This window comes from Leguminivora glycinivorella, chromosome 3, assembly GCF_023078275.1.
Source record: "Leguminivora glycinivorella isolate SPB_JAAS2020 chromosome 3, LegGlyc_1.1, whole genome shotgun sequence".
Taxonomy (NCBI): Eukaryota; Metazoa; Arthropoda; class Insecta; order Lepidoptera; family Tortricidae; genus Leguminivora; species Leguminivora glycinivorella.
The window spans coordinates 23,268,250-23,290,297 of record NC_062973.1 but is presented as its reverse complement, the minus strand read 5'-3'; the positions used below and the strand labels follow the sequence as shown (position 1 = coordinate 23,290,297).

The window sequence follows — 22,048 nt, the reverse complement described above, 5'->3', positions numbered from 1 at the left end:
TGCCCCACCCAACCATACGCAGGCTGGCACCGACTCCAAAAATAATTGATTTGTTTATAATTTGGATCTCTACGTAACATAGTTGGATACGATTTTAATATAATATAAAGATTTAGATATTTAGAGTACTTGCAATACTATTCTGGAGTGTTTACTATAAAATAAAATAAAAATGTTATTATGGAATTACACTTTTATTTTACTGAAATAGTATAGATGTGTGTCTAAACGATTTAAGAAAACAAATGCTCAAGGATAAGCCACCATGTATTCGGTGCTCATAATTACATATCGCGAGTTCTGTGTGTCTACATAGAACCGGAGGCAAAGATCTAATTTCCCCCGCTCCGTATACGTTTACTGATTAAGTTGTAAACTTATCCACTTACATGTAACAAACTGCAGTTCAGCTCACCACAGCGTTTCCAGCTTCACTCCGCTGCTGTAAACAACTTATTTAATATTGTACTGCTAGATGATTCAGCGCTTTCTCGTAAACAAGATTGTTTTTAATGGATTAAATATAAGATAAATATGATAAGGGAACTATACACCATGTTTTTATTAAATTCCGTTAATTTTTAGGGAAGGTTCTTTAGATCAAATAAGTTTATTTATTATGTATCAGAAGGATGAATTTTTTTTTTGCGAATTTAATAAAAGTGATATACGGGCTGGTTCCTGATAATGAACCTAACGACGTGTCGAATTTAACTGAAAAAAAAAGTTGTATATTGAAGGGATTGATAGCTCTGAACTATATCTAGAGGTAAATGACATAGGTGATTTGCAAAAAAACGGACGAGCAGGCAGGCAAGCATGATCGCGCGATAAACGATAAAACATCAAGCCGTCCCTATCACACTTACAAATAGCGCGAAAGGGACGACGTTTTATCATTTATCGCGCGATCATCCTATCGGTGCAGTTTTCAAAATATATCGAAAAGCAAAAAAAAACCTGAAATTTCAAGAGACGGAAGATTTAGAACTGACATTTTAATAAACTGTTAATAATTAAGAGACAAATGGCAGAATTAAACTAGTACATAATTATCATGAATTCGTGAACCAATATGTAGATTACGTAGTGTAGGTATATAGGCCAGTTTTTGTTCCTTTATATTCCAGATTTACTACGCGATTCATCATCCTCTTTGCGTTATCCCGGCATTTGCCACGGCTCATGGGAGCCTGGGGTCCGCTTTAACAACTAATCCCAAGATTTGGCGTAGGCACTAGTTTTTACGAAAGCGACTGCCATCAGACCTTCCAACCCGAAGGGTAACTAGACCTTATTGGAATTAGTCCGGTTTCCTCACGATGTTTTCCTTCACCGAAAAGCGACTGGCAAATATCAAATGACATTTCGCACAAATAAATTCCGAAAAACTCATTGGTGCGAGCCGGGGTTCGAACCGATTGTAAACAACGTATTTGATTTACCGCTGGATGATACTGTGTTTTCTCGTAAACAAGAAAATGGTGCTGGGCTTCTAGTCTATTTAAATATCTAAGGGAATCAGTCGCTTATCACCTGTATCGATAGGCAAATGCTCACCGATCAATTCAGAGATCGGATTTTTGTGCGTCATCTAAGGAAGACCAGCGCTGTGGCACTATCGGTGCCAGAGCACATGCTGAGTGGTGTCCTCTTGCAACCACAAACCAAACCCCATATAACTGTACTGTTTAGTATGTTCTTTTCTTTCATCTCATACTAAAAGTCATTAAAATGACGTAAGTCACTAAGAATGTCGCAAATCCGTCCGATCTCTGCCGGTTATTCATACTATGAGTTTATAATACGTAACTTGGTGACGTAATTAATAAACGTCAAATCTGTGAACTAAATCGAATTAATATCAAAACTAGTTTGATTTTTGTATTTTTTGTATTGTGTGAAGTGAGTAAGCAGCGCCAAAAACTGTTACTAAGACCAAAAAGTACATACCGTAAAAACCCGTCTCTTAATTGTTATTTGCGCTCACCACAGCGAAATTTCTAGCTGCCACTGTTGTAAACAACTTGTTTGATCTTGTAATTCTTGTACCACTAGATGATTCACTGCTTCCTCGTAAACAACAAAATGTTCAGTAGTCGACTCTTTAAATTTGACGACCGGTGTGGCTCAGTCGGTAGTGACCCTGCCTGCTAAGCCGCGGTCCTGGGTTCGAATCCCGGTAAGGGCATTTATTTGTGTGATGAGCACAGATATTTGTTCCTGAGTCATGGATGTTTTCTATGTATATAAGTATGTATTTATCTATTTAAGTATGTATATCGTCGCTTAGCACCCATAGTACAAGCTATGCTTAGTTTGGGGCTAAGTTGATCTGTGTAAGGTGTCCCCAATATTTATTTATTTATTATTTATTTATTTATTTAAATATGTAAGAATTGTCGCTCACCTGTATCGAGAGGTAAATGCTCGACGGGTGAATCCACGTAAAAGTAACGTGAGTCACGACTTCATTGAGTGTTTAATTGAACTACAGCTGCAAATGAAAGGATCTATGCATATAGCGGGAAAGTGACACTTATTTAGAGATAGATTATCGCTTGAACTTGTATCGTGCATAAATGTAACATGCCATAATGTGACGACCGGTCTGGCTCAGTCGGCAGTGACCCTGCCTGCTGAGCCGCGGTCCTGGGTTCGAATCCCGGTAAGGGCATTTATTTGAGATATGAGCACAGATATTTCTATTTCTATTATTGTTCCTGAGTCATGAATGTTTTCTATAGTTATACATAGAAAACATTCATGACTCAGGAACAATAATAAGTATATATTTATCTACATAGTACAAGCTTTGCTTAGTTTGGGGCTAAGTTGATCTGTGTAACTAAGGTGTCCCCAAGATTTATTTGTTTATAATATCGTGACTCGTGTTACTCTTGCCGTGGATTCACCCCGACGATCATTGGTACCGTGTGTGAAACATGAGTTTTTAGTAGGTCACTCGATAGCGTAGACAAATATCACGAAAGATTACATTGTAAACAGTGTGTATTTTTTATTTTACTTCATATTTAAATGTTTATGAGTATAAGCCGTACGGAACATATTTTCATATGATTTAATTAAAAGGATTCATATTATAGGAGGTGCAAGCACAAATTTCTCGCCCTTAGAGTTGGTCAAAGGCGCCTGGCCTTCAGAGATAACGCTAGAGAAATTTCGACGGGTACCTCAGCGGTCGGGGTAGTGTAGCGGTTTATTACGTCAGCTGCGATAGCTGACGTGATAAACAGCGATAAAAAATACTACTTTTATTTTTTGTCAAATACTAAAAATAAAAAAGTAATCATAGTCTATATCCCGGTCAATATACATAAGTGAGGAGTGTCTTTTCAAAAGGGCTTATTTCCATTTTTTCTTTTTTTTAAACTATGAATGCAGTTTTTCTTAGTATGGAAAATTACGCGTTGTTTTGAGATAAAAGTTCAAAAAGTCTCGCCTTGATCTTTAAAAAAAAGATTAACATCAAAGTTTAGAACACATTTTGAAAAATGTGTTATGATTATTCATGTGGATAAACCAATGTATGTATTACAACAACATTCATATCAACTAACGTTAATAAAAAATCCAAATTTATATATTTATCTTCTCTATGTAATGTCAAAACAATAAAACTTTCCTTTACAAGGCCAATAAAGATTTTTTTTTTTTTTTTTTTAATAAAATAAAACAACAAAAGGGCTTAATTCCCAAAAGTTCGCATCAAAAGTGCTTAATTCTCAAAAACATATGGTATTTAAATATTTATTTAGGTACACATGTTATGTTTGATGTAATCATAGCATTAACGTCAACTTACAATATTACAATTTTGCAAATTAAATATTAATTTCAAAATCAATACAGTGGAATTATGTTAAAGTGGAAATAAGCCCTTTTGAAAAGACACTCCTCACTAGTACCTATCGGGTAAGTTTAGATCGCTCTTTAGCGATAAGACCGCCTCTTGTTTTACCTCTTAAGTTGTTGTTTATACTTACTATGTTGTTTCCTGTATTGACATCCAATCATACATACAATCACGCCTGTATCCCATAAAGGGGTAGGCAGAGCACATGAACTACTAAAGTTTCAGTGCCACTCTTGGCAAAAAGAGGTTGATAGAAATCGAAATTGTGCCATTGCAGTGACAGGTTGCCAGCCTCTCGCCTACGCCACAATTTAACCCATATCCCACAGTCGACTTCTACGACACCCACGGGAAGAAAGGGGGTGGTGAAATTCTTAACCCGTCACCACACGGGAAACGCGCGCCCTGTATTGAGGTGTGCAATAAAGAGTATTTGTATTGTATTGTATTGTATTTTCCCGGGAGGCTTACGCTACCGAGTAACGTGGTAGGCTCTGTTTCACTTAGTCAGGCTGTCAATTACCAACGCAAGTGGTCTTGCACCGACGCCGCGCGGTTTTAGAACATTACCTACCTAAATGGATCTCCAGATTATTCGGGCAATATCACTTTGTTAAGAGGAAAGTGTACGACAGAGTCTATACAGATTAGACTTCATTTTCCTCTTTGGATATTTCTAGTATTGGAAATATTTTCACATACGTAATTTTATATATTTTATGCATATAATTATTTTTTATATTTTTTTTTGTATTTTTTTTTAATAAGGAGCGTAAAACTGATAACGTACAAAATTTCAATGCTCCTAAGTCATAGTATAAAATAATTGAAAATTTAAAATCAAAGCAAATGCATATCTGAAACATTCATAAGGCTGTACCTAAATGTAACATCAAGTTTTTCCACGTTTTACAATGTTGGAATTATTAAATCGAGTGTCCCCCGGCTATATATATTAGTTGGCGTGTTCAGTGGATACATGTAAAACTCAACATCATAGTGTTTTATAATGAAAAAAAAAATGGATCAGTTACAATTGCCCCCCAGTCGAGATTTGACCCGCTGTACCTTACGAAAAATTGTAACAATACTCGTATTTTCAATTACATAATGTCAATATTTAATGAGGACTCATTATCCTACCTGGGGCCTATTTCTCGAAGCTACAAGTTACAATTTACAAGTGGTTGTCAATGTCTAATATGACAAGTTGGATAAAGACTGTATCGTTAAGTATGAGGACAACTTTGAGTAGCCGTATTTATTTGCTATTATATTTTTTTCTTAAAACAAGACACAGGCTTAATAAGGCACATAATAAGGTTCACATTTTGTCCTAGAAACTCGACGTAAAGCAAGTGGTTTAGACAGTATTGACTTAATCCTCCCGAGTAACAATTACGATTCCGGACAAATGCTACTAGAAAATTCACAAAGTGCGTAAAAAACGATACGATTGCGAAAAAAAATTGTACTGTGTGAACCTCAACGACATAATTATGATCCACAAAGCAGAATATCTTGACATAGTCTAGCCATAGTTATTTTTAAGAAATAAAGTTCAGGATCTGTGTATGGCGGCCATTTAGAGAATATGGCATGGTGCTTCCTCTAACTCCGACTTTGATGTCGAATTTAACTATCATACACTGTTTATATCGATTTGGTTTAGGCACTGTTCAAACACCGTGAATGTCAGTTAGACTTTGGCCTATGGCTAATTTTTTTATCTGTTTCTCTCATCCTGCTTGCATCAAAAATTTACGACAATCCGGAACGTTGCTCAAAATAGCGTTTTTTTTAATTATATAAATTCACCGCATTTATTCTGCAAGTACCCAATTGAAAAACCATGAAGAGGACTCTTAAAGAAAATTTTTTGGCAGCATATTAACCTTTGTTTGTTGAAATCGTACAAACAGTCATTGAAATATTCTCAAATTAAGCCAGATAGGGGTTGTCCGAAATTTATTTGCTAGACCTTAATGAAAGTACCATAAAGTCTCTAAAATAAATAAAAAATTAGACCTTCTTATATCAAATAGTGCTTACCAATACCTTCAGATCATACTCTCGGAACATAATAATATAAAATTATGCACATGTCAACATTTAGACGAGGTTTGTTTTGTCCTTATACTTATCGATACAGTCCTTAGAGACTTCCTCTTGTAACTTGTAACTTTCAGTTTTGAGAAATGGGTTCGTGATTGTTGAATGCCCCTGAATGCTTATGTTTGTACGAAATGGCGATTTATAACGGTTTTCTCTTTTCTCAAGCATTTGCCTTGGAAGAGTTAAAATTACACGAGCGCCGAGTTACAGTAATTTAATTGAGTTGCGGCAGCAGTAACAAAGTTGGACATCGAAAAACTTTGCGACTTTTAAAATATGAATGAGATAACGTAAACCACTGTCTATTAGGAAGGAAGTTAAAACGTTTTATAAAGACGTTAACGGGTTTTTGACTTTATGGTTGAGAATAAATTAAGAAACTTTACTAAAGAAGAAGTAAGGAATAAATCAAATTAATTTGTGAGGTATTTTTTGACTTGGACGCGTTTTTAACCCCCGACGCAAAAACGACGGGGTGTTATAAGTTTGATGTGTCTGTCTGTGTGTGTCTGTCAGTCTGTCTGTCTGTCTGTCTGTTTGTCTGTCTGTTTGTGTGTGTGTGTCTGTCTGCGGCATCGTAGCTCCTGAACGGATGAACCGATTTGAATTTAGTTTTTTTGTCTGAAAGCTGAGTAAGTCGGACGTCGTGTTTCTTAGCCATGTTTCATGAAAATCGGTCTACTATGTTGCGGTCGGGGATTTTTTCAAAATTTTAATTTTGTGGTTAGGTTATCTGTAGTGTGTATATTATTTAAGTTTGTTAGTAAAGATTATTGTTTTTAGAAAATCTATGTCCTTATGTGTAGGTACAAATTTACACATAGAAACTTTTTTTTTACTAGACTGGTTTAGTGTCCCACTGGTGGGAAAAGGCCTCCCCTCACTTCTTCGACGCGACCCCTTTATTTGTGTAACCCTGTCATCCCGGGTAGAATGAAACTTACTTACTTACTTTGTTGGCGCGACGACCCGAAGTGAGTCTTGGCCTCCAACACAAGAGCACGTCACTTTACGCGGTCCAGAGCGACTTCTCGCCAGCCCTCGTTGACGCCGAGTTCACGGAGATCTGCTTCCACTCTATCTGCCCAACGATATTTAGGATGGCCAGCAGGACGGCGTCCAGAATGTAGTCATAGAAACTTACTTAACTTAAAATTTATCCAAAGCAGGCCCATGACTTTGAAGCATTGTACCAATGACGCTAGCAACATTTTTCCTTGTATCGCAATGATTAGAAGATTTATTGTAACTTTAGCCTTCAAGATCCTTCATGAGTTCTTAGACCGAAGATAATAAATTGAAATCAACCCAAGACTGCAAGAAGCTTCTCTAATGGATATTTCTCCGCCGAAGCGAATACAAAAGCTCATTTCCCGTCCTATTACGACTTGACAAGTAGCCAATAAAAATAACAAACAGAAATGGTGTACTGTTTTATCGACCGCTTGTCTATTGTGTTTCATATCGACTGGAGAGAACCGAAGTGCCGTTTATATATTTTTTTACTCTTTTTTGCATACCATTGTACTTATTTTTAAAGAAAGCATAGGTTACTTACATAGTTCGTCGAGTTTTTAATAAATTTTAAAAATAAGAGTTGCATTCTGTTTGCAATCACTGTGAGTGCGTTTTCACATTATCCGATCCGATATCGAATTTCGGACAGATATCCCATACATTACAGGCGCCATCTTGGATTTTTTCCATTGAAATCCTTCCGACATCCGATATCGGATCGGATGATGTGAAAACGGATTCACAAAGTCAGTTTCAGGTTGAAGAAATTCTTTTACTTCTTATTTTACCTAAACGTGGTGATAACTCATAGTCACATTATATACTTCAGTAGAAAATAAAACTAATACATGTACCCATTTTTGTGGAAACTTGGAGTTGTTTTGGTATTATAATAATGTCAGAATCGATGACAGCATGTATCCCGGAAATTTTAAAATTGTCTACAAATTTTGTAACATAAATATCTAAAATCCGGTCACATAATAGGTATTTATGTAGGTACATCTTAACCTATAAAGAAACAGCGTAGGTAATACTTATTGATCACAACATCCATATTATTTATATGTGGGACAAAACTCTGACACAAAAATGTATCCTCAAAAATATTGCGAAAAACCAGGAAATATAGTCTGTTATATTTATTTATGATTTATGAATAATGTGTCGTGAAAACGTAAGGGAGCGAGAAATATGACATGTTTTACAAGACGGCTCATGCGAACCGCATATCGCATGAGAATAAAATACGAATGAAATAGACGTGAAAGTGTTTTGCGTTTGTCATAAACATAAGGTGAGATTGGTATTAGTTCTGTGATAACGGTCAATATTTAAAAAGAAAGAGAATATTAACAAATGCTAAAGTAAGGCACAGTGCAGGGGGAAATCTCGACTGGGAGGCAAATGTAACTGGTCTGTTGTTTCCATGTTTTATAATGTTTGCATTATTAAATAGAGTGTCCACTGGTTATATATGGTAGGCGTGTTCAGTGGATACTTGTAGAACTCAACATCATAGTTTAATAATGGAAAAAATGGATTAGTTACAATTGCTCCCCAGTAGAAATTTGCTTCGCTGTATCTTATCACCTTAGTGCCTATCTAAGACAATAATTCTACACATAGAGATAAATCCTTATGTATTTTCTGACCAACTTTTCCAATCCTAAATCACGAAAATGCAAATAATATCTACTATCGCCAGTCTCATACATTTGCGTGCAGTCTTCTTCTATTAATCATCAGACTTTGGTTTGATTTGAGGTTATAGATATTCAACCCTCAGTGTATGGAAATTTGCCTTTACGATCATAGATGTACTTTTTCGTAAATATTGATGGCTTTCTTGTATGAGCATTTGAGCAATGCATTACACCTATAACCTATAACCCCGCCGATGTTAGACAACCTTGGGTGACTACTTTGGATACGTCTACTTGTTTGTTTCTTATTTAAAAACATGTCCACAGCTAAATCCTGAAAGCACAGGGAGGCATAACCATCCAACTACAGGCTTACGCACAGAAATGTTGACTAGATGTTGGCACGTTTAATTAAAGTACCTACACAAATGTGTTTAAACGCGCCAACATTGCACTACTTTCGAACGATCAAAGTTTTCAGCCATTACGCCTCCAAGCACGGGCGCCATTCGGTTTTGTTATGCGCAATTATTGCCGTTGGCAGGGAACCAACGTATGCAGTTGGCGGTTTGCTGGATGATAAATGATGATAAACACGCGGGGATGAGGACTTGGGGAGCTGAATCGGATAAATAAGCCAAATAGTATTTGGTAGTGGATTATGTAGAATGGTGAAAAGATTTTTTCCCCTCACTAGTTCGGAAACACGTGTTTTGTCCTTTAATACCAGCGGGTAAAAACGCATTTTATCCACTAGTGGGTAAAGTAATTTGACCTTGAATAAAGTCAAATTAACTGCTTTAAAATTGATAAAAGTTAAATCGTCTTTATTACTAGATTCACCATCTAGTAATAAAGACGATTAACACCTGTGGAACTACTGGAAGCAGTGATAAACGCATTTTTTTTGCGTTGTAGTTTCCTCGCTATAGTGAGGGGAAAAGTTTTGTGTTACACTCGGGTGCAAATGTATTTTCACCACACCAACTGTTCAAGGCTTACTTTGCTATTTGAAAACAGATAGCAAAATTGCATTTTATCCACAAGAGTGCAAAGTAATTTCATACAAATTTTAACTTGATATCTTAAGCAGGCTGGTAGAATTTACCTACAAATGATGTTTTTGAATCATAAATAATGAATAAATTGATGGATTTGATTTTATTTGATGTTTTATAGTTAGTATTTTGTTCGTGTTGGTGTGGTGAAAAATTTTGTGTTTCACTCGGTGGCAAATGTTTAACCTTTTAAACTCACAACGCTCAAGATTCCATTTTTTGAATCACTCGCTACGCTCGCGGTTCAATATTGGAATCTTTCGCTTGCTCGGGTATCAATATTGGCACGTGCGGTTAAACAACAACTTTGCCTCCTTGTAAAACAAATAACTATTTACTTCTCGTGTGTTAAAAAACTCGCAAGTTCAGGATTCTATTCTCGAACCACTCGCTACGCTCGTGGTTCAACTATAGAATCCTTTCACTTGCTCGTTTTTCAATTCCACACTCGGCGTTAGAATACAACTTTGCCCCTTGTATAACAAATAACTATTATGAATAGGTCGAAATTTTATGCTTATTTTAAGGTATTTTTCGTAAGACAATGAGATCGTACATTTATCCAGTGTATAAAGCTCCATCCAATACCGGAAAAGGGACGGCTGCCACTTTAGATATCACATGTGTGGGTAGATTAGGAATTGGTAAATATGGGTTGAATCAAAGACATCCATCTAGACAGATAAAGTCTAAGAAAAAAACGTACCTCACTACTATACAGAAAAAGGTACGGTGGCCTAGATGGCGTTACACCTTTGGGGGACGCTCAGCTAGATGGCGCTAGTATTAATATTTGACATTTTAATGCATATCAAGCTAAGAATAAGGGCCAAATTGTCAAAACTGAGGTTTAAAAGTTTTAAGCTTGTGCCAAGAGATGGCAGTCTATGCACTGTGATTACACATTTTACTTCGACAGTAACTCTCTATAATACTCGATCCTCTTTGATTTGAATAAATCAGTCTTTGTCTGGAACTGGTGTTTGACTTACGTATCCCATACACAACATGGCGCAGTCGGTAGGATACGAACTTACTCGTATGCTCCCAGTTTCCGAGCCGTAAAATAAATGCACAATGTAATGAATAAATTACAGATGGGCCGAATATTCGGTAAATATTCGGTATTCGGCATATTCGGCAAGTTTTTAATTGTTCGTATTCGGCCGAATTATTCGGTTGCATTGCCGAATATTTACCGAATAAACAAAGTAAATAATTAATGAAGATCTTACGTATTCCATTGGATTATAAGCTCCTATTATAGTAGTTTTTAAGGAACTGCTAAAAAAGAGAAACCTATGCGTCAAAATACAAATATAATTGTTTTATAAAAAAGTTAAAAAAACCGTAGTTTAAGAGTTGAGAAGAATTCAGAGTTGTTTTAACTAAATTTAGTTATCCACTAAATCATAAAAACTAGTTGTAAGTAACATATGTAACGATTATCAATCATTTAATAATTTTAATGAATCCCCTTAAAAATATGGCGTAACCGAATATTCGGCCGAATGTTCGGTTCGGTAAGAGCTGAACCGAATGTTCGGCCGAATATTCGTATTCGGCAAAGTCCATATTCGGTCCATCTCTAGAATAAATAATGCAATTGAGAATAACAACCCTTCTTGTTATTTCTTGTTTTGTCTGGTGGATAAAATTTTCACATGTGTCCTTGTTACTTTACTATGAACATTTAGGGTTAAAATACAAATGTGGCTATCCGTTACAGAATGGTTCTTCAAGTACCATATAGTCCCTTCCAGTTGACACTCTAAAAAAGATAACTGCCTGATGCGCCTTTGCTGTGTTAAAAACAAATATTTTAATGAAATATCGTATTCCAGGTCGCGCTACACCGCATGCGGTGTGGTCGTGCGGTGCGGCGGCGCGGCGCGGCCACTCTACCCGTACCGGTTGGCCGCTGCGGAGGACGACTGCTGCGCGCCGGGCGCGTGGCCGCCTCCCGCGCCGCACCCGCGACCGCTCACTAGAACGCCGAGTAAGGAGGACTTGACACACACCACGTATCTGAACTCAGGGTGAGTACTGGATACACGTCGATGGTAGGTTTCGTAGTTATGCGGTTCGTTCTAGTTGTACCGGCTGTCCGCGGCGAAGGAGGAGTTTGTGCGCCCGGCGCGTGGCCACCGCTCGCGACCGCTCACGAGAACGCCGAGTCAGGTGAGTGTGTTATTGAGTCAAATCAAATATGGCCGGCGTGATGGTAGGTTTCGCAGTTTTGACGATGCCGCGGCGTACCCGCGACCGCTCACAAATGTAGATTTCGTAGTTACCAACGACGTGACGCACCTGCAATCGCTTACAAGAGCTCACACTAATTAGTACTTGTATTCAGGATGAGTGTATTGATGTGACGGTCAACGGTTCACCGAGACATATCTATCACTGCTTAGATCTCAGTGTTTGAATGTTTCACAAACAATACACTAAGTGATACTATTAGCCTGTTTCCAACAGTCTCAGTACGAGCTTAATCTTTAAAGTTTAAACTTCTCGGAACATTCGCGCAACTAGTGTATAGTTAGGGGAATCCATTGCTACTGGTGATTACTGAAACAGATGCCATTGCTTTTATCGTTTAGCGCAGCTGTTGTAAGTAGTTAACACTCATTGTTAGTAGAAACTTTAGCATCCATACTAATATTATAAATGGGAAAGTGTGTGTGTCTGTTTGTTTGTCCGTCTTTCACAGCAAAACGGAGCGACGAATTGACATGATTTTTTAAGTGGAGATACTTGAAAAGGGGGCAAAGTTGTATTTTAACGCCGAGTGTGGAATTGAAAAATGAGCAAGTGAAAGGATTCTATAGTTGAACCACGAGTGAAGCGAGTGGTTCGAGAATAGAATCCTGAACTTGCGAGTTTTTTAACACACGAGAAGTAAAATACATTTGCACCCGAGTGTAACACAAAACTTTTCCCCTCACTGTAGCGAGGAAACTACAACGCAAAAAATGCGTTTATCACTGCTTCTAGTAGTTCCACAGGTGGTAAATCATCTTTATTACTAGATTCACCTACGTTTATCAATTTTAAAGCAGTTAATTTGACTTTATTCAAGGTCAAATTACTTTACCCACTAGTGGATAAAATGCGTTTTTACCCGCTGGTATTAAAGGACAAAACACGTGTTTCCGAGCTAGTGAGGGGAAAACAATATTTCGCTTACTTTAAACATAACCTAACACATGTTTCATTTTTGCGGATCTTCATTAGTGTGTATTTTACGATATTAATTTATCACGCAGGATTTACTTATTATGCCATTTATCATTCATTTTTATTTTTAAACTAGTGCTGTGGCAGAGTCTGTCATTTCGATTCAAATGACATTTCAGTAAGTTGACAGAAATCGTATATTTGTTTAAACGCCTCCTTGTACATAGGGCCTAATCGGTTCAACCCATTCGTAATTAATCGTTAGATTTGGCAAACGATACGTCTTAGCCACATCGCAACATACTTCAAAACAAATGTGTCAAAAATGTGGACTTACAAATCCGGGACTATAGGCTACTTTTTGTCTCTTTCTAACGCAAGCGAAGCCGCTGAAGTTATAAATAATCGTACCCTGTTTTCAATCTTGATGCAACGGCCCAATATTGAGTACAAGCTTCTTTAAGCGAAAATGATCTGGCTAAGAATCTGCTGTCGTACGACCCCGGAGTTAAATAACAAATAGATATTTCGTGCAAACATTTCATGAAACTTCTTCCAACAATATATTCCTTGAGAAAAGTTACAGACACCTTTCCGGAACACACAATCAAGTAAAGGTTGTACCTAATTACATTTAGCCGTCTCAAGCGTAAGCTAAAAAGTATAAGCTCCACAAAAAGTGCTGAAACTGCACTGAATTCAGCTCACAAAGAGTCTCGACTCGGCAAATATGAGGTCGGGTAAGCCACGTGGGCTTTCAATGGCCGCTTACCAATATGAATGGGTGCCTCGCCCTTTCAAATGTTGGGCCTAGTTGCCTACCGGTGTATGTGAGGGTAGCGACTGTAATGTTTGGCAACCTGTTCTGTGTGCGTATCCAAATACACAACCACTCACAATATCTGTTTCGTAGCTACTTATCTCTATCGCTCTTGCGTATTGGCACGACAGAGCTAGACTGAATTTCTGTCGGCGTCTGGCGTCGACGATTGCCATTCGGCTGCGCCGGCTGACTATACATTTAAGCGATCAGTTGGTTTATGCGATCAATTCAGTGTTGAATGTAAGCGATCGACGGAATTTATAAGCGGTAAGCGCATTATCAGTTTTTATACTATCTATCGTCTATCGCATAAAACTACTTTTGGGAAAAGGTTGATGTTAAGAGGGAAAAGATACGTAGGAAGCAGGAATTGGTTCGAGTATAGAATCCTGAACTTGCGAGTTTTTTTAACACACGAGAAGTAAAATACATTTGCACCCGAGTGTAACACAAAACTTTTCCCCTCACTATAGCGAGGAAACTACAACGCAAAAAATGCGTTTATCACTGCTTCCAGTAGTTCCACAGGTGGTAAATCATCTTTATTACTAGATTCACCTACTTTTATCAATTTTAAAGCAGTTAATTTGACTTTATTCAAGGTCAAATTACTTTATGCGTTATAATAATAAAATGCGTTTTTACCCGCTGGTATTAAAGGACAAAACACGTGTTTCCGAGCTAGTGAAGGGAAAATGGAATTATAGGCCCCAATTTGATAAAATACAGCTACTTACATACTACGCTTCGTTACGCCTTCACTGTTGGTCAGTCAAAAATGTCAAAATCAATAGCAGATGGGATGAGCTTATTACGCGTCGGAAATATTAGCTACTAAGATCTAACAAATCGCGATACAAGTAATGTACCGGTCTACTATTTAAGATATTTCGAATATGTTCAACGTAGTGCGTAGAATTTTATTACAAGTTAGGTATACTGTCATAGGAGAAAAACTATTTCTTATTTTTGTAGTCATAAGATCTTGAAATAATCTTCACCCGGTGAGCTTGCGATTTGTTTAAACCGACTGCTTGAGCTTAACTAGATTATTGTATTTATTATTCAGTTTTGCGATTTGTTTAAACCGACTACTTGAGCTTAACTAGATTATTGTATATATTATTCAGTTAAAAGAGGGTAGTAGATAAGCTTGAGGGGTTCATGTATTATTTATTTATTTAAACCTTTACAACACACTAATAGATAAAGACAGAAATTTTGTAATATTGGTGCACGAAGAAAAAAAGTCATCAGTATTGTATAGCTGCTGTTGCTTACTGAATCTTAAAATGTAGACTGTGTGATTATGGTAATGGATTAATCCAGCTACGAAGTGAATTCTTTTTTAATTAATATTTGATCTAACAAACTCCAAGAGTGCAGTTGAAATAAAGACCGACTAATTATAAAAACGTTTTCAGTTCTACGAGCTTTTAAGTGGGTAATTTTCATTAGATCTCAAGAGTCAAGATTTCACATTGAATAAATGAATAAATTGTTTTAGTGTTTGTGTGGTTCTATATAAATATTATTTACTGCTCTCCGAGACGTTTCTAAAAAACCCTTACTCGATGGGGATACGACGTTTCATAACAGAGTTCCTATGACCACCTTTCTGCTCCATCATCAGATCAGCTCCATGATACCATAATATTTCATTGTCGCGTGATTTACATTTGTGTGCAAAATTTAAGCTCAATCGGAAACCGCGAAATGGGTCAAATTTAGATTCTACGTTTTGACGCCCAGTAACATACTCGTACTAACAAGGCAAGTTGAATAAAATCTTGTTATGATGGTATTAGGTACCTACGCAAAATTAAGGCACATGTAAACCTTAAACAACTAGACGCGAGTCAACGCATAACAAAGTACACTAATTGTATGCACTGCACAGAGTGCACAGTTATCTCAAGTGGCCGGCAACTTTTGTATAATATGTTGACCCACTCGTAAGTCCGACCGCTTCCTCCATTCTGCGGGCAGGGACGCGAATAGACTCGCCACCATAGACCATCTCCTAGATTAACATAGACGACTCTTCTTGTCATCATTCATTTTATACTTATAAGTACAACATGGTTTTCAAGTTCAAATCCAATACATACATACACTCACGCCTGTATCCCAGAGGGGTAGGCAGAGATCGCGGATTTCCATTTACTACGATCCTGACAAACCACTTTCGCTTCACACACTTTCATAAAGTTTCTCATACACGCTCGTCGGTTTCGAGTAGGTACTTCTGACCTGGCCTTTCTGCAATCATCATCCTTGCGTTATCCCGGCATTTGCCACGGCTCATGGGAGCCTGGGGTCCGCTTTGACAACTAACAGGCATTTGATGCGGAGGGATGGAAAGGCATGTGATGATAAAGGAATTACCAACGAATATGAAAGGAAGTAAAGACAGGTAAACCGTTAAGCAGGTGGATGGACTGTGTGTGAGATGTGATAGCGAACACAAGTGTATGATAAGATGACGGGTCACTAGATGTGTGTTTACATACTCCGCTGAGTTTTATACAGGCAAGTAATGATCTCGCTCTAGCACAGAAAGGAAGATATTCACTTGCTCTGCCCTTTGTAGGTATATTTAAATTGCAAACGGGACTTCATCGCGTATTATTATGTTGCCAAGTGCGGGTAGTTCGAAAAACTCGTACAGATGGAAGAGAGATGATGTCAACTTAAGCCAGTCTGCTCCGAGACCACGGGGACAATGCCATCCTTGAAACGTCGGAGGTCAGTGTTAAAAACATAATAATAAGTACGCGATTAAGTCCCGTTTGCAATTTAAATATGTGTAAAAATCGTGTAAGTTTAAATTAGTCCTTTGCAGGTAGTCAAGAAACTACATTATAGACTATTTTCCAGGTCGTGGTTTAACTCACGGTATTGTTACTCTGGTACCTGGCGGTCTTGATAAAAAATTTAATTAACTTATCTCGTAGTCTATGTGTTGTGGTCTGTGCTAGCCACAGAGAAAGAGGTCACGACAACTTACGCCGAGGGCCTCGCATGCAGTGTTTTGTTGGCAGATAGAGTTACACAAACATATCATTTATTTTTATGCCAAACTACTCTCGTCTTCGTTTCGTTTTTAGTTTGTTTGTTTCTCTACTCAGCAATATGTGTAATGTTAGTTCCTAGCTTTTTGCGGAAATGCACCATTATGCCATTGATCGCTTACTTTTACTTTTCTGAAAATAATAGGAAGATGAGTTTTGGTTTGAAATCGTTTTTAAGCCAATCTATGAATATTTTTACATCTTCAGAAATTCAGAGAACATGTCAGCTACATAAGGACATATTTAAATAGTAACGTTTGTTACGTACCTAATAAGGTACTTACAAATACCTACACAAATTGAAAACAGACTTGCATACGTGTATTTAGAATGTTACACTTACCTTAATTTTTTCCGACGTTTGCTATAGTTAAGATAAATGTTGTCGCTATTTTTGGGAAAGAGTAGGGTACTTTAAGCAATAAAAATTGAAATGAATACTTATAACCATACTCGAATTTATTGCCTCAACTAATGCCAAACATTTCCTTACGCAGTATGAGCGACAGCAATCGCTTCGGCGGCAGCTGCGTGGTCCACGGCTCAACAGAGGGCGGCGCGCTCAACGGCGGCGTTGAGGAAGAGCTCAGCCCCGTACCGGACCCGCCTCCCGGGTTCAGCCACTCCTCGTGCCCGCCTGAAGTGCACCGCACCTGCTTCTGCGTGCGGTTCATAGCAGAGCATACGAGGATGCTTGAAGACTCCACTAAGGTATGACCAACAACTCACTAGTGACTCAGTAAATGACAAGACTAAGAGAAAAGCGGCTAGCTGCGTGATCCACGGCTCAACTGCAGAAGGTGATGCGCTCAACGGCGGCGTTGTGGAAGAGCTCAGCCCCGTACCGGACCCGCCTCCCGGGTTCAGCCACTCCTCGTGCCCGCCTGAAGTGCACCGCACCTGCTTCTGCGTGCGGTTCATAGTAGAGCATACGAGGATGCTTGAAGACTCCACTAAGGTATGACCAACAACTCACTAGTGACGAGTGATATGCAAGTTGCGGAAACTTTCCAAAAAAAATCTTAAATTTCTCTAAAAATTCACGAAAAATAAAGGGATTTTAAATTAATGAAATGGAAACTTTCCTTCCATACAATTGTCCATACTACAAATGATGGAAAGATTCCGAAGTTTTCCTATGTGAAAATTTCAGAATTTTGGAAACTTTCCGTCGGCACATCTGTTTAAGTCTAAATATAACCTATGAAGACGCCACAGAGACTGATAGCCTCTCTCACGGTTTATGGTTTTTATAAGCAAATTTTACATCAACTGTCATTGTCAATAATCAAACTAATTCATTCGATATTCACTGTAAAGAGACCATTTTAATACATCGTTTTTACAAAACAACAACATCATTACTAGTCTACTATCTCAGACATCCCAGTAAATGACAAGACTAACTTAAGAGAAGAGTGACGGCTTGGGTTATCTAACTTAAGAGAAGAGTGACAGTTTGGGCTATTTTGTCCATTTATCGATACCGCACATTAAATTTGTAACTATAAACAAGAAATTCAGACCCCAAGTATATTTTAACCAGTGGCATCTTTTGAAGAGTCTAGCTTTTCATTATCAGCACTAACGGTGCGTGAGTAAATTCAGAAATTCTCAAGAATTTCATATTAACCGCACCTTATTTGCACAGGTAAAAGAGGACTGGAAGTACGTAGCCATGGTGCTAGACCGACTGTTCCTGTGGATCTTCACCCTGGCCGTGCTGGTCGGTACGGCGGGTATCATCCTACAAGCGCCCACGCTGTACGACGATCGCGTGCCCATTGACAAGGCCTTCAACCAGATAGCCACATCCACACTCGTGCGGTGCCCGCCGCCGGCGTAAACCTTATGTAATAAATAGTCGGACGCTGGTCTCGCTGTGATTCTATCCTCCTGGGTGAGGAAGCATTTGTTTTCTTTTTGAATTTGGAACCTTTCGTTTCTCGATACAAGTCCAAAATAAGGAGGCTGTAGCTGCTAACACATTACCGCACCGCACTAAGGTTATCCACATACTAGTTATCATGTAAGTGGAAACGAGAAAGAATTTTTTTTTCATTCTGACTTATGTGAAAAATCGAAGGTCTCGGTACGGTGCGGTCGTTGTTACATACGACACTATAAAATTTCCATGACCATTAGGGCCCATTTAGACGGTACGAGAACTCGCATACGAGTTTTATTACATTACGGTATTTGATGGCTGTGCAAAATTGTATGTAACCTCAACAGCTCGCAATGTAACTAAAATCGCATGCGAGTTCGCACGCCGTCTAAATCAGGCCCTAAACATGTTAAAATAAATTATTTTCGAGTCGAGTTTTCTTTTTTATAAGGGATGCCAACTAAGCACTGCGGTGTGGTCAGGTTTCTAAATTATGTCAAATCGGTTACCTACTCGCGTAAAAATCCGTACAAACGATCTTTACTCATTGTAAAATGCTCCGATAAGAACATCTTTGAAAAACAGTATTGAACAATTTTAATAAACAAACGAGTAACGCTGTGTTTGCTGAAATTTAACTACCTACTTACTAGTACCTCAAGCAATTGAATGTGGGGTTAGTTTTGTATTCATTTGATGTTTTAATGTTTGTATTCAGACAAGAGCTCAATGCAAAATAACAAGTAAAATATGTATGTTAAATAGTTGATTGCTATAAATAATGCCTAAGATATCTAAATGAAACCTAAGTAAAGATAGACCGATCGTCAGTCAATTTTAAATAAGATCTCCAATAACATTTTAGCTAAATTGGTTCGTTCAGAGGCTCATAACTAAGCTCGGAGCTTCAAATTAATCACAGCGAGATTGGCGGCCGTCGTCAAGACCTAACGCACACCCGTCCCTCCCACCACGTGTTCTATTCCACGACTCGTATATAATACATGTCTATGTATTAGATTAAGGACCTCTCGTATCTCTTAAGCTCTGCACTATGTCTCCTGATTTCCTTTTGTTATACTTAACTGAACCTATGGTTACGTACCTCTGGATTAATCCTCTTGCTGTTTTGCGTAATTTCTCTAAAGTTCATACAAAGGCATGACAATAATGTGTAGTGAATATTTTGTGCTACGACTGCAATTTTTATGGTTTAATATAGGATTTCAAGATAGTACGATCAGTTTGTATTAATATCGTAATGTTTTGGAAATGTGAATAATATACTTACGTGAGATTCTATTCCCGAAATCCGAATTTCGGTTACTGGATGATTTAATAAGGAAAAGAAGCCATTTTGGTGAAAGCGATATTGAGGAAAATCTTATATCCAGATGTGATATAATAAATACTCTCTATACTTGAGCACAATACACTGAAAGTAGTGGAAAATCAGATTCTCCAGAGGTCGCATGAGTCGCATCGCAAGGCACTCAAAAATGGCGTACTTACCTTTTCCAAGATGACTGCTATTTTTCAACGCTCGGAAAAGTTATGACAATATTACGGCGCACAAAGATAGGATCTACTTACGAAACATATAAAATATACCAAAATATTCGGCCTTCATACAATACCAATCGTAGTAAAAGGATGGTGTCGCAAAGGATAAGACAAATAAAACGGTTAGAAGGTTCGTGCGAGCTCCCTGTATCGAGGGCTTTGGTATCGCTCCTATTAATCTTCAGATACCATTTTGGCCGTATTATCTGTCCCGGTACATAAAGATAAACGTCCATCTTTAGGGTGAGTTTATCGAATAACAACTAAATGGATAGGTTAACTTTTACGACGAACATGAAAGGGTGCGGACCAAAGCTTTTCGAAAGAAGTTTTCTTACACACCTTTACGTGAAGTTAAGTAGTTTTTTGAAGTTGTGATATTGAGTTAAGTACTTAATTTGCGTACAAGAGTAATTCCCGAAAAGTTTGTACATTTAGATTACGTCTCCGATTTTGATAAAAATTGGTAGGCTGATAGAGTCCATGATGCTTAGCAAAATCCACTAGGTTTCCCATAAAAGGAAAGTTTCATACAAACTATTTGGGACATTTTGGGAAACCTAGTGGATCTTGCTCAGCAAATCAGCATCACGGACTCCATCAGCCTACCAATTTTTATCAAAATCGGAGACGTGATCCAAATGTACAAACTTTCTGAGAATTGCTGACAAACGTTTAGTGCAATTATGTTTTTATAATAGCAAAATTATTGATAATTGTAAGTAATAAAAACGAAACACCACCAAATAAATATTGTCTGTGTTCAATAAAATCGTATAGCGATAGCACCCGACTAGCCAGTAATTTATACACTTAGCTAGAAAATAAGGAATGCTCGCAGGACTGATTTTTATTGCAAGTCCCGATTTTCGATCCCAGGGTGGATTTTATACACCGTGTTTTATTGAATTCCGTTAACTTTGGCATATAGTTAGTGCCATTATAGGAAACAGAACGGCATAGTTCGTTTTCTTAAATTCGTTTTTTAAAAAAAACCATACACCTGCGATAGATGTTGCTTCAATTGCTAAGAGAATTGTTAAGAGTGTTGAGAAACGGACTTTACAATTAACTCACACTAAGTAAATGTCAAAACTATGATTATTACTTCCTTGTTTGTATTGTTGTATTTTATCAAGGTGTGCAATAAAGAGTACCTATTGGTATTGTATTGTATTGTATTGTATGACATGTCAATCGCATATCAAACACACAAAGCCCATTTCTTAACAGCAATTGATGTAACATCTATCGCAGGTGTGTTTTTCAGAAAAATGTTTCCTATAACTTAACTATGTTTCCTAAAATGGACATAACTATATGCCGAAGTTAACGGAACTCAATAAAAACACGGTGTATAGAAAATCAGTGTTGAGAGCATATCCGAATAGACACGCTTCATCTCAACGTATACGTAATCTCCTATTCGCACCTCGCTTATTCTGGTAAGATTTAATTAAGAATTTGTTTTGTACCATACCTTCCTAATTGTTACCTAGCAAATAAGTAGACATCGAATCAAATAGACTAGGGAAACTAAGCAATTATCATAAGTATAATTATACCTACTTCTATCTTGATGAATGATTAATTCTACTATCGAATAGCTATATTCTTCAAACTTCTAAGCAATTTCTAACAATTGTCGTAGAATAGAACATGTATTGTACATAAACTTAAAGATATCGATTTTATTATTTATAAGAAAGATGTAGAATTTGATCAATATGCCGCCATGTACTAAAGAAAGGTATGAGATTATATTTGAATTTTTATTTATATATATCATCCGAGTATTTACATTGAA

The 22,048-nt window shown here is 37.5% G+C and overlaps 1 protein-coding gene across 2 annotated transcripts in view; it reads left to right on the top strand.

The window, feature by feature from the left end:
- Positions 1-19,453, top strand: part of LOC125224930 (acetylcholine receptor subunit alpha-like) — a 167,388-nt gene extending 147,935 nt beyond the window's left edge. For both annotated transcript variants that reach the window (XM_048128448.1, XM_048128447.1), the window contains exons 8-10: positions 11,558-11,752; positions 17,288-17,501; positions 18,442-19,453. In XM_048128448.1, coding sequence (XP_047984405.1) covers positions 11,558-11,752; positions 17,288-17,501; positions 18,442-18,636 — 604 coding nt within the window. In that variant the 3' untranslated portion in view covers positions 18,637-19,453. The remainder of the gene's footprint in view (positions 1-11,557; positions 11,753-17,287; positions 17,502-18,441) is intronic.
- Positions 19,454-22,048: the final 2,595 nt, after the last annotated feature.